This window comes from Falco naumanni, chromosome 2, assembly GCF_017639655.2.
Source record: "Falco naumanni isolate bFalNau1 chromosome 2, bFalNau1.pat, whole genome shotgun sequence".
Taxonomy (NCBI): domain Eukaryota; kingdom Metazoa; phylum Chordata; class Aves; order Falconiformes; family Falconidae; genus Falco; species Falco naumanni.
In genome coordinates, this window is record NC_054055.1 from 72,563,366 (window position 1) to 72,580,780 (window position 17,415).

At 43.4% G+C, this 17,415-nt stretch overlaps 2 protein-coding genes across 4 annotated transcripts in view; one reads left to right on the top strand and one right to left on the bottom strand.

Annotated features, from left to right (window-relative positions):
* Positions 1 to 17,415, bottom strand: part of GABRB3 (gamma-aminobutyric acid type A receptor subunit beta3) — a 197,820-nt gene that overhangs the window by 146,837 nt on the left and 33,568 nt on the right. The gene's annotated exons all lie outside the window — the stretch shown is intronic.
* The window catches only part of GABRA5 (gamma-aminobutyric acid type A receptor subunit alpha5), a 60,027-nt gene that overhangs the window by 1,104 nt on the left and 41,508 nt on the right, over positions 1 to 17,415 (top strand). For 2 of the 3 annotated variants that reach the window (XM_040584819.1, XM_040584817.1), the window contains exons 2-6: positions 268 to 322; positions 926 to 1,078; positions 9,058 to 9,179; positions 10,987 to 11,054; positions 11,168 to 11,388. In XM_040584819.1, the coding sequence (XP_040440753.1) occupies positions 993 to 1,078; positions 9,058 to 9,179; positions 10,987 to 11,054; positions 11,168 to 11,388 (497 nt within the window). In that variant the 5' untranslated portion in view covers positions 268 to 322; positions 926 to 992. Of the gene's footprint in view, positions 1 to 267; positions 327 to 925; positions 1,079 to 9,057; positions 9,180 to 10,986; positions 11,055 to 11,167; positions 11,389 to 17,415 lie in introns of all 3 variants that reach the window. The other variant, XM_040584818.1, reaches the window with a different exon arrangement.

Consider the following 17,415-nt stretch of genomic DNA (forward strand, 5'->3'; position numbering starts at 1 on the left):
CGGCGCGGGGCGGTGCGGGCCGGGCGGGGGGAGCCCGGGGGAGCCCGGGGGACGGCGTTCGGTTCGGGCCGTTCGCCCTGCGGCGGCGGCTGGCTCCGAGCGGTGCAGCGCGGGGTGCGGGCGGAGAGCCCAGGCGGCTCCCCGCTGGGCGTATCTCTGGGGCTTGTTTTGGGGTGCTTTTTGTTGTTGTTGTTGCTTTTGATTTCGGGGTGTGTGTGCTTCTATGTTTTTGGGGTTTTTTTTTTGTTGTTTGTTTTTTTTTAATAGGGTGCAGAGGAAAACGTTAGTGCACGATGCTGAGATTGGTGATCTGGTCGCTGAGGCAGGTATCCAAAAAGCGGCAGTCGCTGGAGCAGCTGTGTTACAGTCATTCTTCGTGCTAGCGTGAGGTTTATGTACCTTTGCGAGGAAGGTCACTTTTTACCCCCCCACCCCATCCCACCCCCTTTTCGCTGAGCCGTGCAGCAGCAGCGTGAATTCCAAGAAGCAGTAGGTGTTTCTTGGCATTTCAGCTGGGATTTTGGAAAAGGAAGTTGGGTATTTAATGGGAAAAGATTGCGATGGAAGGAAAGGATGCGGAGGCTGCACACAGCCCAGGGTTTGCAGGCGGGTGGAAGTTGTTGAAATAGGTAAAGGGTCGAAACTGGCATTTGGAAAATGGTGACTATTTCTTTAGTTACTTACATCGGGGACGAATATAAGGGGAAAATGGGCCACTAAGAATTTTTCTTGTTTTGCAGTCTGTTGTCAGCAGAAGGTAAAACATGGCTTTGAAGATATACAATTTTACATAAACAGCTGATGTTTACATAAGCCTAGATAAGTTTGTGAAAAACACAGATAGCAGAAGATGCGGTGTTAGCTGAACTCGGCTGTCCTGCTGTTTATCTGTGTAATAATTTATCTTTTTTTTGTATTGTTGCAGCGTAAGAACAAAGTGAGCAGCTGCACCTTTACCAAAGCAACCACCTGCGTTCCTCCTCTCATCTGGAATGGACAATGGGATGGTCTCTGACTTTATCATGATCAAAAACTTCTTCCTCTTCTGTGTTTCCATGAGTTTAGCCAGCCACTTCGGGTGAGTTGTCAATTGTGTTTGAATTTTTGCTGGGTATTTTTTAAGGAAATGAAAAACCTTGGCTCCGTGTGGTGCGGAGCAGCCTGACAAAACAGTGGGCTTTGCATTCCGTCTTAATGTGCTGGTGTCAGGGAGAAGGGAGCGATTTGCTTTCCTGCTCCAATTTACTGTCTCCTATTGGTTCTTTATGCCCGCAACACTGTGGCGGGAAGGCTTGCAGGGCATGGGGGGCTCAGACCAGGCCCTACAGCTGCTGAGTGCTCTGCCTGGGCGTAGCAAAGTGGGGGGCTGCAGTGCTCCCTGCCTCCATGTCTGCGGGGGGGGGGGGGGGGGGGGGGGGGGGGGGGGGCTAGCACCTTCCCTCTTGCCTGGCAGGTGCAGGCTATAGGCAGTAGTGCAAGGCTGCAACTGCAGGACTCGCTGCATGCTGCTAGCTGGTACAGGTTTTCCTAGCAAGTAAGCTAAGATCATAACTGCTCAGAAGGATGGCTGAGTTTGAAACTTGCTAGAATAATTAGAAATTGTGTTTCCCTGAAGCATACACCAAGGAATGCTGTCTCCATATTTTTGTTTTGGATGCTTTCCTGACAGTGATATTCTGAAAACTGTATCAGAGAAATACTCCTACTATAGCTTTTAGGAAGAAGAAAAACAATCAGAAAACCTCTATTTATATGTTTTTTCCTAAACCCAGATATCTTAAGAACTTTCCAAAATTGGGCTGTGCAATGGAGTCTAGAAAAAGCATTTCACAAGTGCTCAGGAAACGTAGGTTGCTTCTTCTTTGTGGAGGAGAACAATTATTTATGATTTCAACAGAAAAAATTGAATCCTCCCAACGTGCTGATTCACAAGCACACCCATCAATTCCTTGCTATAAGATACAAAATGGAGATGCAAATCAGTTTCTGATTTCAAGCAGAGTGATTTTTTCCAGATTAGAACTAGGAAAAAGACCAAACTTTTGAGTGATGACTGTCTATGCTGTAAGCAGAACTTAGCCTTATCCTCAGCATGTGTCCTGTGTAGGCAGGCTGTGACCACAGTGGCTTATATGAACGGTTGTAGGACTGCACACTACAAAGGATGCAAAGAGCTGCGCACTGATTTATTCACCTTGGAAAATCTTGGTCCTGCTTTCACTGCGGTCTAAGGCAAAACTCTTCCTCAACTTTGTGACAGAAATAAAGAGGTCATAGATAGTGTGGGACTGGTTTTAAACTTGTCTTGACATAGTTGTAATTTGACGAAGTATTACCACATTGAACAAATCTTGAGGACTATAACCTTAAGTCCTTCCTGATTGTCCATCATCCCTGCAGAAGGCAACACATTGCAATAGTTGAGTATGACCTGTTTGGTGTGGGGTCTTCTAGTTGTGTTACTCCTCTAACAGAAGAATAGATAGATGAGGTTTAAAAAAAAAAAAAAAAAAGAGAGAGAGAGAGAAAGAGGGTTTAACTCTCCCTTTCACTGCCAAAGCAAATACTGAATCTAAGTCCCAGGTAGGAATCAATGTGACCTGCAACCTAGCAGATAATCAGAACAGGACATTTAGGAAAAGTAGGACACTTGTTTTCTGTGAGTAACTCAAAAAGCTTCTGTGCACTAAAATGAGATCATCACATAACACACACACCTCTCCACCCCCCATTTCTGATTTAGTAATTTTAGTCCAGCCCTGCAGAGATAGGCAGCTCCAATTCGCTGCACCATTCATACACTGCCTTAGGGCTGAATTTTGACCCTGCTCAAAAGACAGAGGATGCTCCACTGCTTCTGTTTCAGAGGCAGAAGCAGTTTCAGAGTGTAATTTGCTAAGTGCTTTGGGACTGACTCTTCAGGACAGAACGGTACAATTTACATGTAGGCTGGCTTGTTAACTGCAAGAATCTAGTACTGGTAATACTTGCTGTTGCTACCAGGTTCTTCTTTATTAGCTTCATCCATGTTTGGACTGCACCGTTACGTTGCAGTGTGTTTTGCGATGTGCTGTATAAAAGTGATTGGTCAAATGAGCTCAAATTCAAAAGCAAAATACAGCAGGACATTACAGATGAAGGCAGAGATTTGTCTATGATTCTCCATAGTCATTCCATATTTATATTAATTCATAAATACAGTTTTTGCTGACATAGCCAAAGCCACCTTGGGGAATTTTGATGCACAATGCCTGGTAAAATAAACAGGAATTATGTATCTCAGTCTCCTAGGATACATCAGATATATCAGCAAAAGTCTGTGATTAATGTTTAACATAAATGTGGAATGACTATCAAGAGTTATGCACATCAACAGGCAGTAGAGAGGGATTGTGGGCATAGTTGGTAGAAGTTATTTAAAGAAAAATCATTGAATTAAATTCAAAGATACAGATGAAACAAGAAGAGGGTGTGAAGTCCCCTACCATTGTTGATGTAACAGTTCTATGAGTCTACTTCTGCAGAAACGGTCCAGCACAAGTCAAGGCTGTTTCAAGCTTGCTTGAAATCAGCCTTGAGTTGTATAATGCTCTAACAAGTTAAGGTATTTTACTGAAACGTTTCAAGGTAGTTCACAATTGTCTTGAAAGTAAACATTAATGATAGAGCTAGAGAATAATTCAAAAAGTCAAATAGAACTGTGAAGAGTATTTTCAGACTGGACAAGAGTGATTCCTTGTGGGCCCTCTCAGGGAGTCCGCTTAGTGGCAGCCCTGCAAGGGTGGCACCGTGGGTGACTGCCTGCACTGAGACCTCCTTGAGATGAGGTAGCATGTGGTAGGCCCCATGCTGGCCAGCCTTACTGCATTCTGACTCTTTGCAAGCCCCAGGCTGTCCATAGGCATGTGTCTGGGGACACACTGGTGACACACAGTCCCTGTGCATTTGTGTTTTGAACATGCGATTTCAGAAATCTATGCAAGAGCCAAAACCAACAGGGATGCGTGTTGTTGGTGTACCCACAGTTTAGCTGCCATCTGGTAATAATACTTGTAATAGTAGCAACACAGAAAACAGAAGATCCCAATTAAATGTAGCCAACGCAGGCCGACTGTACATTGTAAGAATTCAGCCCGTGGCGGGTCTGTAGTCTCACATACTTTTCCACTAGCTCGCAGCCCTTATCACTAAGACCATAATCCTGCTATTTAGGCTAAACATACCTTTCCTTCAGGCTGTTATTTCAAGCTAGTCTCTGCAACCCTAAGCAGTTAGTTTTGCTGGGTTATCTCTTTCCAAGTAAATGGTAGGGAGTTCTTCCTCATATTTTTTTATTCTAATTTTGTAAGAATTACTGTATTCTTCTGCAATCATGCTTGTCTATTTATTTTTTTATCCTGTTTTCCTTTCCTTCTCCATGTCTCCAGATAGCTTTTTGAAGCCATTAGATGATTTTAATAATTGGAAAACTGAGTGGGTACCTAGGACTGCTTGGAGGAGGCAGACAGACGTCAGTTAATCCCTCTGCTGACCAGAAAGCTACAGCTTCAGCAACTCTATTTCGCTTGGCCTGCCAGCTGGCCAGATAGCAGGCATGGACCTGCAGGCCATCCAGCACGTGCTTGGTGCAGGACCAGCCCTGGCATACGTTGCCTCATGAAGCTGCAGGCCGGTGACCTGGGGAGCTGAGATTACTGGGAGGTGTTTAATGACTGTAGGAGAAATTCAGGATATTGAAAGGGGCATTAAGTTGCAAGGGGGTGAGGATGGTAAGATGCCCTATGAAAAAAAGACGTAATGCACTGCTCACAAATTACTCATTCCCAGAAGGCAGTAAAATACTGCTTTTGCTAACTAAAAGAATTAAATTATTCTTTAAGGATCTGGAAAGACCATTAAAGTTTCATTGTTTTAGTCAGTTCTCTCCTCTGTTCTAATCTGATGTGAAAGAATTGCGTCTTCATTGCACAAATTCACAAAATACCAGCATTTTTAGATCTCAAGGATCTCTAAGAAAGGGATGGCAAGAAATTGACTTAGAAAAGTAAATCTATTTCCTTTGACGTCTGGCCAGCTGGCAGTATCCAAAAGTGTGCAAGTGTATTCACCACTGTCTTTTGCACCAACTGTTGATTTGTCTTAAGTTCTGGTATAATTCCAATCCTACTATAGCAAGTTACTGGAAACTCTACTCTTGAGAGAGAGAAAGAAAAAAAACCCACAACTTTCAACAGTAAAATAATTACTCCTCAGTTATTTTTCCAGTCTCTCTCACCATTTTTTTTTTTATTTTTTTTTTAAGGATTTGGGAAAATCATGAAATATCTACCATATGTTTTCCTCTCATTACAACTAAGCTACAATAGTACCTGTCATGATTTTGACTAGATGGCAAAAAAAGACGGTGACGTTTAAAATGATAAATTATTAACTCATCAGAAGAGGTAGCTGAGCATCTTTAGAAAGTTATTGCATTTTACACTGATGGGCCCCTTCTGTGGCTTCTGATTTTTTCAGTCACCCTGGAATTGCAATATTAAATAAATATGATGAGAAGTATTCCTGGTTGGTTTAGTTTATGTTCAGTATTGAGTTTTAAATGTAATTAGCATAGAATTTTCTTAGCATTTTCCTAAGGTTCTTTTCTAGGTTTATTTTTATCAATAACTGAAAAGGTTTGCTATAAAAACATTTTTGGTTGCAGGTAGGCAATAATGTGCTAACCTACTAATATGTTGATAAAAGAAAACAAAAACCTTTAGCTGTGTGGAAATAATTAATTTAGGGTATCACCCATTTTCTCTATATTCATAGAGCTATAGTATCTAATGCACTTAACTTTGCAAGTATAGTTTAAAGGTCTTACGTCATAAAAGACAAACTCAGCACTTACCCCAGAACACGAATGTCACCAGCAATCTCAAAAATAGAAATTAAACACTCACTCTTCTGTGAAAGCAAAAGTAACATTTGCACTAACGGCAAACAGTAATCCATCTACAAATGCAACTTTACATAATACTGACATTTTGCCGAAATTCAGCATCAGATGCCTTCTTTTTCGGGTGAAACAGTCTGCCAAATCTAAATTGGATCGCAATTTTGCAGATGAAGAGCAGACTTTTTAGGAGTCTTCATCCTAGTTGTTTCTACATCTTTTTCATCTATTAATCAGCTTTTCTTGTGGAGATATAAAAGTATTTCAGTATTTGTGGTGTGTGTACTACTCTTGTGAAAGGTGTACATAGCTGAGATAGAAGGGAGTGGCATCCATTACACTTGTTAGATTCAGAGGAGCAGTGACGAGAGCTAAGGGTATTTTGTCCCATCCCCACAAAAATAGATCAATAGAAATCTTCCCTCTGAGCTCGGTTGGCTTTGAATTCAGCCATAAGCACTAAAAATAACAAGCATTTTCAAGAGCAGAGAAACTAGTGAAGCTTTGTATCCTGTGCCCCTCGCACAGTACCTTTGCAATAATCCTGGCTCTGCATTTGGCATCCCTTGTTCCCATCTCCGATTGCAACACCTACATCTTACCTCTGCAGTCCTGTTCTCCTAGGATCTTTTCTAATCACCCTGCAAGTCTCCTCCGTATCTCTTAATTAGCAGAGAAGAGGTGGGCTGGTTTTGCTGAGGCTGTTTCTGAGCTACATGTGTGCTGACTGGCCTAGTCAGTGAGCCAGAGGGAATAGATGACTGCTGACCTCACATTTTTACTTAATGAGGCACTAATTTAGAGCACTCTCCCCTTGTCTAGTCACTGCTTCTCATGAAACTTGTAGGAATGAAATGAAGTTTGATCTCTCTGCTTCTTTGTCAGATGCATTGGAAAATGAAAACAGGTTCCTACATTGATACGGTGAAGCAGGCAGACAGCATGATAAGTATCATTTCCTTATAAAAAAAAAGAAGCTAAAATAAATGAGAAAAGTTTAAAATAGTATTCTAGGGTTTTACCAAAGTATTAGTTTTGGTTGCTGCATATGAAGAACCCTTGTAACTTCTGTCTCCTGTTTGTATTCGTTAGGCTGCTGCTTGCAAATATTCACCTTTATGTGGTGAATTCCTTTGATTACAACTGACAAAAAAGTGTACAGTCTTTCGTCTTGAGCGGTCTAGGGTGCAAGGAAGTCTAGTGTTTCTGTAATAATTTTGCACCTGCTGTATTAACTGTCTTTCCTTGTAGTCAAAAGAACCTGCAACGTTGTCTGCCTCAGTTACTCACTAGAGGCTGTGGTTACAGCACAGAAAATGGAATTAAGTTGGTCTTTTGACCACAGAGAGATGGGATGGCCTGAAAAATGGGTGAAATTTGTGGCTATGCCTCTGCCTGCAGTGAAGGCGAGCTCCTTGGCAGCCCTGGGCTCTCCAGCATGGGGTCTCAGCAGTGCCAGAGGCACTCGGGCCCCAGGGAGCACCCCTAGCCAGGCATTTGCAAGTGCTTTGGTGTTTCTGGAAATCAGACACATGCTCCCACTGCCAGCCTTGCTCCTCTTCCCTAAGAGGCTTTACAGTCCTTTCCTTTTCCAGCTAAAGCACACAAGCTCTAAAGGGAACAGGCATGGGACTGGGAGTTCATGTCTGGGTGGTGGTATGGGGCCATCAGCAGCTCATCCTACGCCAGGTCACTGCAACTTCCAGAGCCATTACACAGGTGTCAGTGAGGTTCTGTTAGTGTAAACCTTGTGCAGGTGAAACCAGGTTGAGGTGCCTTGCCTGTCTTTGTGTAAATCCTGTTCCATTAGGTAAGCCTAATGCAAATATTACAAGCATTCTGCAAGGCAAGCTGTTCAGGGGGATGTTTTGAGGTTCTCTATATTTATTTACTGATTTATTTCCCTGGGGACTGGTAGTAAATAAACATGGGTGTATGTGTGTGTTATTTTTTTATCTCTGGGTGACTGGCTCACATCAAGTTCAGGTTGTTGGACTGTAAGTGATTCCAGACTGCTGGCAAGGTACAGCTCCCAGTGGGGTGATGTGCCCTGTCACAGCTGGAGCATTTGTTGGTGATTTTAGCAGAGACTGAAACTTGAACAAGCACTGAGTATGAGCAAACTTGCTGTCTTAAGAGATGCTCATTGCTTGCTGCAGGTGAAGCATGCTTATGGATAAACTTATGTGTCTGTTCTTTAGGTAAGCAAAGGCATTAGCAGGCAGGGGATTCTCCTAAGCATCTTTAAATGAAAATCAAATGGACTTAAAAGTGCAAGTTATAGTTGTGCTATGAGCTGTGAGCAGCTTCCTAGGTCTGAGCCACAGATAAAATGGTGAAATAAAAAAGAGTTGAGTATAAAAACAAATCTGGCCCAAAACATACAAAATTGGGCCCACTACACCTTGCTGTTATTTGCATACTACAAGGGAGGACTAATTATGCAAAATAAAGACGAGGAATGAAGAACAGTGTTTTCTATACTGCAGTATGTTTTTTCAGATACCCCAGTGATCTGGGGTGGGATTTTTGAACGCAACGGGAATTTGCTTAGCCTTTGTTCTGGCAATAAATTACATAAACTGTGGAAATTAGAAGCTGTTTGGCGTGTAAGGATTAAAGAGTACCTTCAGGCAGACTTGAAAGAGTGTCCCCAGTGCTCGTGCAGCTCCCCTGCCAGCTGACGCAGTTCGCACAGGCCGGAGAGCTAACCAGGGGAAAAACCGGGGACAGCTTTTGTTGGCCCTGTGAGCTGACCTTGCTCCCTGCAGGGTGCAGAGACATGCCAGCTTTGGGTAGCAGTGGGGCTGACGCAGGCCAGGGCAGCACAGGGAACTGGGATCTCCCTGTGCAATATGGTAGGAGGGTCAGTGGACTCAGGTGTCCCCCGACCAGCACCCCCAGGGCTGTACCTCCATAGCATAGGTCCTTCTCCTCCGGGGAGAGCTGCTTATGATGGCTTATAGCAGTAATAAATCAACACAGCTCCTTATGCCATTCAGCTGGAGCAGCAGGAGAGGGCAGAGGCTTGGAGGCTCTGTCACAAAGTTCCCTTGAGAATGAAGCCCCTTGAGGCTGGTATGAGTTTTGACGTGTTTCTTTCCGTTTACATAAAATAGCTTCTCGCAAATGCCAACAGCGTCAGGAAAAGAGGATGCCAATGATAACATCACTATATTCACCAGGATTTTGGATGGTCTGCTGGACGGCTACGACAACAGACTGCGCCCAGGACTGGGAGGTAGGATAACGCATTTGCTGTGGCCATTCTCCTGCTATGCCCTCCCAAATGGGTACCTGCCCTTTGCATGGGCCTTGAAAACAGAGTTGCGTTTCGTTAGCTAAATGAAGCTCACGAAGTAGATTTGTCTCCTGGTAAACGGAGCACAATACAAAAGTCACTGAAAGTCTTCTTTCAGTCATCGAGGTCCTCTGAGGTTGGGTTAGGAGAGCACATGTGATGCATTTTTTCTGTAATTGAATGCAGTTTGGGTTTCTTTTCTTTCTGGTACTCCCTAAGGTGAGCGAGACAGGGTGCTAGCAGGTTGCTGCAAGATTCCCTCACTGGTCAGCATGTATAAAATTATGCCGATGACAAAAAACTGTGTTAAATACAGATCTCCAAACCATCCATTTTTAGACAGCTACAGCAAATCTGTATTGATATGTCATTTTGATAACCTCTACAGCAGCTATTTTAAAACTGTAACATGTGAATAGTTGCTTGCCATCCTAACCTTGTTGAGCCCTCCTTCAGCTCTCTATCCCCCAGATTTCTCTCATCTTCTACCCATGTGTAAACCATCTGTTATGTTTCTTTCTGGCCCTTTTTTAATCTGGCTACCCCCACCCTTTCCTCTTGTGAGACCAACACATTGCTTTCATCCCTTTCTCTCCTTCTCCTCTCACTTTACACAGATATGCTTGAAAATAGGGCTCGATGCTCGTATCTTATGTAACAAACTTCTGAAATTTCTGCCCTTAAATTAAATTAGTACTGGATTTAAAAAGATGCCAGAACGACTTGGAGTCTTGAGGGTAGAATTAATTTCACCTGACTCTGGAAATCTATAACATAGATGTCTGAAATCAGGCAGGTCACCCAAGTCAGCGGAGGAGAATAGGTCCTTCCAAGATACACTTTATCTCATCCTGTAGTAGGTATCGAATACGTGCTGTCAGTGTGTGCTCGCAGCCCAGAAAGCCAGCCGTATCCTGCACTGCATCAAAAGCAGCGTGGCCAGCAGGTCAAGGGAGGTGATTCTCCCCCTGTACTCTTCTTTTATTAGTACTGTGTTCAGCTCTGGGGCCCCCAGCATAAGAAAGACATGGACCTGCTCAAGTGGGTCCGGAGGAGGGCCACGAGGGTGATCAACGGGCTGGAGCACCTCTCCTATGAAGACAGGCTGACAGAGTTGGGGTTGTTCAGCTTGGAGAAGAGAAGGCTCTGGGGAGACCCTATAGCAGCCTTCCAGTACCCACAGCGGGGCTACGAGGAAAGACGGGGAGGGACTCTTTATCAGGGAGTGCAGTGATAAGATGTAACGGTTTTAAACTGAAAGGGGGTACATTTTGATGAGATATTAGGAAGAAATTCTTTACTGTGAGGGTGGCGAGGCACTTGAACAGGTTTCCCGGAGAAGCTGTGGATGCCCCATCCCTGGAGGTGTCCAAGGCCAGGCTGGATGGGGCTTTGAGCAACCTGGTCTAGTGGAAGGTGTTCCTGCCCATGGCAGGGGGGTTGAACTAGATCTTCAAGGTCTCTTCCAACACCAACCATTCTGTGATTTATGATCAAAACCTGTTGGTCAGAGGACTTGCACCCTTGAAAGGCCTGTAATTTCCCACTGATTATGAGAAGAGAGCCTGGGTTCCCAAAGGTCAACAACTGCATTTGATAAGGGATGAAATTCCTCCTCAAACATCTTCTCAATTTCAGGCTTTTGGAGATTTTTGAGTGATTCAGATATTGTTAATAGAGGAATGCATCACAAGCACGTATTTGCATCTTAAAGCAATTACTAATGCAGAGCCTATGTTTATTACAGAGAGAATAACTCAGGTGAAAACAGACATCTATGTTACCAGTTTTGGTCCTGTGTCAGACACAGAAATGGTAAGTTCAAGCATGTGGCTTCCAACTCCATTGTATTTACTTTGCTAAAGTCATATTTGGAACCATTGCTTCTATTCAGATCCTACAATACCTTGACTGTTTCTTTGTGCCAGGAATATACCATTGATGTTTTTTTCCGACAAAGCTGGAAAGATGAAAGGCTGCGCTTCAAAGGACCTATGCAACGCCTCCCTCTTAACAACCTGCTCGCCAGCAAGATTTGGACCCCGGACACTTTTTTCCACAATGGCAAGAAGTCTATCGCTCACAACATGACAACCCCAAACAAACTTCTGCGCCTGGAGGACGATGGCACTCTGCTGTACACCATGAGGTAATAACTGGAATCGATTTCTTTTGATGCTGATTCCCAACTAGCTCTGCAAACGCTTGTGGGGAGCATCACTTCCCCCACTCCTAGTAGAGCTGGGCAAACAATCTTTCACACATATTGATTTGAATATCAAGAAAAATGAAAAACATAATCGCTGACTACAAGTACCAATTAATCTGTAGCTTCTGAATACTGCTAGTGCTTAAATATTTCCTTTGATTAAATGGAAGGCATATTCTCAACAGATTTGATGATTCAGTCCAGCTTTTTTATGAAGATCTGTTCTCTCTTACTGTTTGTATTTGCAGCTGCAGTGCTGGTTGCAGGAGAACTGTCTCCAAGACCAGAAACTGAGATCTTGTTCTGGGGCAGTACATCTTGAACCGTTGGAGCTGTTGTTATTATTTTTTTTTTCAATTTCAGTAATAGTGCTAAAAGGCAAATCATAGGGATAAGTAAAATAAGCTAGCAGCACTGTGAAGCTGCTTTAGCAAGTACTTCTCTGAAAACAAAGCTGGCACATTATATTGGCAGAGAAGCGAATTGGTGTCTCAGATCTTCAGGGTCATGCTTCTCATCTGATTAGAGGATACTGTCAAGCTTCATCATTGCATAACTTAGTTATAAGATATATCAGTGATGTTAGAAGATTGTCTGAAAATCTTCTCAGGCCAAATCCCACATCGGTTTATGGCAATTTTCTCATGAAAGGTAATTAGCCTGTAGTAATTGAGACTGTCATCTATCTGCAACAGGGTTTTCTCCAAAAGTGTAGTCATATGGACAACACTTGAAAAAGACATGAAAGGAAAAACCTACCAAGCAACAAAGTGTTATTCTGAGCTTTTCACGTATGAGCTCAGAGTGGTGCCCAAGACCCAGCAAAGTGCTTGGGAGCCTGAAGTCAGGTGAAGCTGAGGTTGCCCATGTTTTCAGCAGGCAGCCCCCAACTAAAGGAGGGGGGAGCTGCGCTCCCACCAGCACCTATCCTGCTGCAGGGCTGGCCCTGCGGGGCAGAGCCCACCGCCACCTGCAGCTGCACGTTGAGGAGGATGAACCCCAAGTTCACTTCTGAAGGCCCAGTCATCAAGACTTGTTGGGGCTTATACGCAAGCACCTGGACCTTCTCAAATTTTATTTCAGGTGGTTTTGACCTGGGTTTGTTTGTTTGTTCGTTTGCTTATTTATTTCTTTTGGCCCTAGCCTTAAATCCCTTCTTCTGAAAGGGAAAAAGATTGAGGAGAAGTAAGATATCCTTATGTAAGGACTTACAGCTTTAGACCATCACAGTTGTAACTGCACTAGATGCTAAAAAGTCTTAGATGCTATAGAAAACATGTTTAAAAGACAGACACCCCGTCCCCCTTCATTTTCTCTTCTACTATTTGTATTGCTGTTCATACTAGCCCCAAGTTAGTGATCGCTGCAGTAATAAACTGAAACAATGTGAGGTTACATATACATACTTAAATGAATAAAAGTCAGAATAACTGTCAAAGAAACTTATTTTCACAAAAATATTTGCAATGCCAGCCTTGAAACCAGTCTCACTGCTGCTAGGACTACACTAGTACCACTCCAAAGACTGCTGCAGGAGCAATTCTTGATTATCTGTATAAATTACTTGTGTAAGTCCAGATCAGGCTCACAGTCAGCCTGAAGCAAAACATTATGTTATGTGGTAGATTCGCAGCTGGCATGCTATTTCTGTGCAGGCATTGGGTTTTGCAGTGTTAAATAAATGCAGCGAAGGACTGACTCATGAGGCAATGAGCTGAGCCATCTGAGGTAGCAGAGTGAGACCTGGGTGAGCAAGACCAAGGTGAGCTCACTGCTGAATCTGAGTTTGCACTGTGGAGGTGCCTACCCTGTGACCACGGCAGAGTATTGTCTCATTAGGTGCCACAGGCTATAGGTGTGTTGCGGAAAAGACAGTGCCCTGCTCAGCATATACAGCTGAAGAAAAATTTGGGTTTGACACAGACTTCCTCATCATCCCACTCAGTCTCTTTTCCCCTGGTTTTGACAGGGGGAAAGCTTTTTGGGATTGATGTTTTTTGTAGGCTACAGAAAGACACAGAATGCTTGTGTAACCTAAAAAACATGCAGCATAATTTTTTTTTTTTGGTAGAGTATTGTGTGTGGGTGTGCATGTATGTGGAAATAAATTCCCACTAACCATGGTGTATGTGATAAGAAATGGAGTGCAAAGCTTTTTAAATAGCTTGCCTTCCACTATTGCAAGTAATAACTTTAAAAATAAAAGACTGTCTATGCTATTCAGTTTAAACACAAGTCAGGAGACCACTTTTGTAGCATGCATGGAGCTGTGCTACTTTAGGGATAGCAGTTTCTTGTGATGGGCGTTTCAGCAGTGTGAGTGATACTCTGCCATGAGGTGGCTTGAGGATCCCATCCCAACCTGCACAGAGGTGGCTATGTCATGCAGCCAGCCCTTGCAGCTGCCTTTGCATGTCCCAGTGAAGATAACAGCTCAGCAGTGCTACCTAGGATGGCTTTCTGTAAGAAGGTAGGCTGCATTGGGCTCTTTGATGGGAGAGCTGCTTGTCTCAGCTGCGATGCGCTGGTTGAAGGTACTGGGACTTAGCCAGGTCTTGAGCCCCATCTCCTGTGGCTCCCATCAGGCTTACTTGGTTCTCAGGATCTGGGGATGTGGAGACAACCCTCTGTTAGCTCTGCATTCCCCTCGTTTCCAAGGAGGAATTGCGAACTTCCCAGACTGTACGTAGGAGTACTCTGTGCGGGGAGGATTGGACCCTCTGTCATTGACTGAGATGCCTGAATTGCTTTTTCAACCTTGCATCTGGCTGCCTGAATGAAGAGGAGGAAAGCAGCCGAGCTGATGCTGACCTTCCGTCTTACTTGACTTCTAAATACACCCAGTATGATCAGCTGAGCAAACTTCCAGCTTTAGCACTTGTCAGTATATATGTTTTCATGATACATGTGTTTACTTACGAAGAAAAATGTATTCTTTGCATTTTGCATTTGATGATACGTTGTCTGGGTCAGAAGTTAATGGGGATATATGTTGCTAGGGAAATCTGATAAATGAGCTTCTATATACATGCAGTATTAAAACCCTTCTGCATGGATATAGGAACACAACGTGCTCTTTGGACAGATGTCATAGGCAGAAGTATTCTCTGCAGGGAATAACTTAATAATTCTGGTTGTCTTTGATTTCGTAGGCCCTATTTATTTTATTTTGCTAATGTGGATTACAAATGGTATGCTGCTGAACTGAATGTTGCAAATTCTGTTTCTGCCCCTAGAGGGGAGTATTGTCCGTATCCCCGCTTTTAAATATTTCTTTTTTAGTAAGAGCACTGTGGTAAAAAAAGCACTAGCAAATATGCTTCATATTTCACTAATCTGTATAGAAAATAGCTTGGTGAATGGAGGCAAACATTTGATTCTTTCTCTTTAAAAACTTAATAGATATTTAGTTTATCATATCTGAGAAATAGATGTTGTAAAAAGCATAAAATTCATTTATTCCATGAAACTATTCTGAAAAATGGGGACAGTAATTTAAGCAACATTTTCAGGCTAAGAAGAGAACCAACATGTCTCAGTGAGCTGCATTTTTTTTTCACTCAGTGGGAACTGGCAGTAAAGACAGAAGCTTTGATAAACTTTGCTGTAGGATGCTAGAAAAAAAGCTGCAAAGAAGCCAGAAGTTGTATGAAGCAGAAAATGCTCACTCGAGCTAAGGTTTTGAACTATAAGTTAAATTTTCACCAGCAGCTCATAGGCTTTTTCTTAATGATTTTCTATTAGCTTGTAGATATTGAAGAATCTTTCTGTGTCATCACAAGGGGTAGGCTCCTTAGAGCCCCCATTCTCGCTGTAATTTTGAAAGAACCCCAAAACCCTTTTGCTGCCACTAGGACTGCCAGGCACCTGATAGAATGTGAGACTTCACATGTGACATGGTCACTTATCTGAAGAGATACTGTATAAACAGATTTTCCCCATATTATTATGGCAACTGAAGGTTGCCAGAGATCCTGAGAGTGGTTACAGTTACATCTGTCCCATTAATCTGCATATGCGTAATTTATCTAGCTGGAGATTGCAGATATTTGTCGGTACTGTGTTAAGAAACTAGAAAATTTTTAGTACAGCCCTGAAATAGTTCTTTTTACCGCTCCTGGAAGGTAGTCACAATTCAGGAATGCACCCACTTGATGGCAGCACGACCACGCTGCTTGGTGGTACAGGAGCTGCTCTGGGCTGAAAGTTCCTTACATTAGCACCGAGGGTTACAGCGGTGTGTGCAAGTGCACGCACGTCCTGGATGCGTGTGAGCACGATGTCTGCTCTTCTATGAAGCACTGGATTAGCAAGCTAACCACTCAAGGCCGTAGAGCTGTGGATTATAAAACCAGTTGGCTGGAAGATAAGGGTGCTGCTTTCAAGCTCCCACCAGGAAAGACAGGTTTTGTTCGCTTGGGGTTTTTAAGGGAAATTTTTTCTATGAAAAATGTGTAGGTTCTCAAGCGCCGACTTTGCCAGAAGGGAGCCCTTCCCAGATGCGGGTCTACTTGCATGGCCCTGAGCAAGGAGTGACCAGCAAAACTGTGCTTTAAAATGAACCCTTGGTTTTCAGTCAGCCAGCCGTCTGGATGGGAACATTTATGTTCAATTTGAATACGTTGTTCTTATTTCAAAGGGAAGATTTCATTTATGCATCCATTTATATTTACAGAAAGGGATCTGTCAATGCTTTTGGGCATTGTATAAATATTACAAAACTAATTAGGAGCTATCAAGCCATATAAATACACATTTCCTCCCCCAGTGTTATACTTGCTGCCTTTTCTTTCATATTCAAGCTTCAAACTGCCTGAAGCTGGAAAAAAAAAAAATTTCTTCACATTGGGCTGAATCTCGCAAGTGTTGAAAAACCACTGCAGTGGCAAGGACTTTCAGCTGCTTTTCATCAATTCAGATTTTGACAGAGCAAGAGAAAATAGGCATATATGAAGTGAAGGGCCCTTCCCCGAGGACAGCAGCAGGATTCGTGTTTCAACACCAAGCCTGTTGGTTCCCATCTCTCCGCTTTGATTGCACGTTGCCCCATTTCTCAAAAGCTGTCCTTCAAGGAACGAAGATTTGTTGTTTTGAAAAATCCAGGGCTGGATTTACCCAGTGAGAGGAAAACATCAGAGGAGACTGTGGTGTAATACATTCAAAACGGGCAATTACAACCTGCCCAAATATAGTCCCTATGTAGAGCGCGTGACAAAAGCCTATTCTGCTGGCAATAAAAGTGGGCAGAGCCCTGCAGAGATCTCCATCACAGAGATGGGAACTTGCACAGCAAGGGCAGAATTGATTAAAAGACAAAACCCAAACCAGATCCAGCCCATCCTTGGATGAGGGATATGTTTGCCTGAACTTTGAGGAGTTACAAAAGGTCGAACTTTAGTTCCAGGTCTGTGCTTAGCACAGAGGCAGACCCAACTTTCCCTTGGGGTTATCTGGTACAATTTCTGCCAGGTTGCCTTGTGTTCCCCCCACTTTATAAGGACAAACCAGGAGGGCCAACCTGACCTGTGCATGGCGAGGATGGGGTGACTGAGCAGAAACCGGAGGGAAGCAGTGCCCTGACAGTACCCCCCAGGCACACCCAGGAAAGCACAGCTGCGTCGGTGACTTGATTTTTCCCAAATCTGCAAACAGGTCCTACCTTCTGCAGCTGGGGGCTTTGAAAGTACCTGGTAGATGCTGAAGAATTGTTATAGCTATGCTATCTTTTTTTATTACCAGGGGAGGATGACATTACAGTGAACTCCCTAGTCATTTCACTTAGACTGAAACTGGAATCTTCATCTGCCTAATCAGAAATACCGTCCCCTGAAGTACATTTATGTTTGTGCTGAAACATCAGACTGCCAGTGAGTAGTCTAAAATACGCTGTGATGGAGTGCACCAGGCAGGATGGGTGGGATTCACCTCAGCTAATTTTACTTATCTGTAATGTTGACGGCTGCAGCT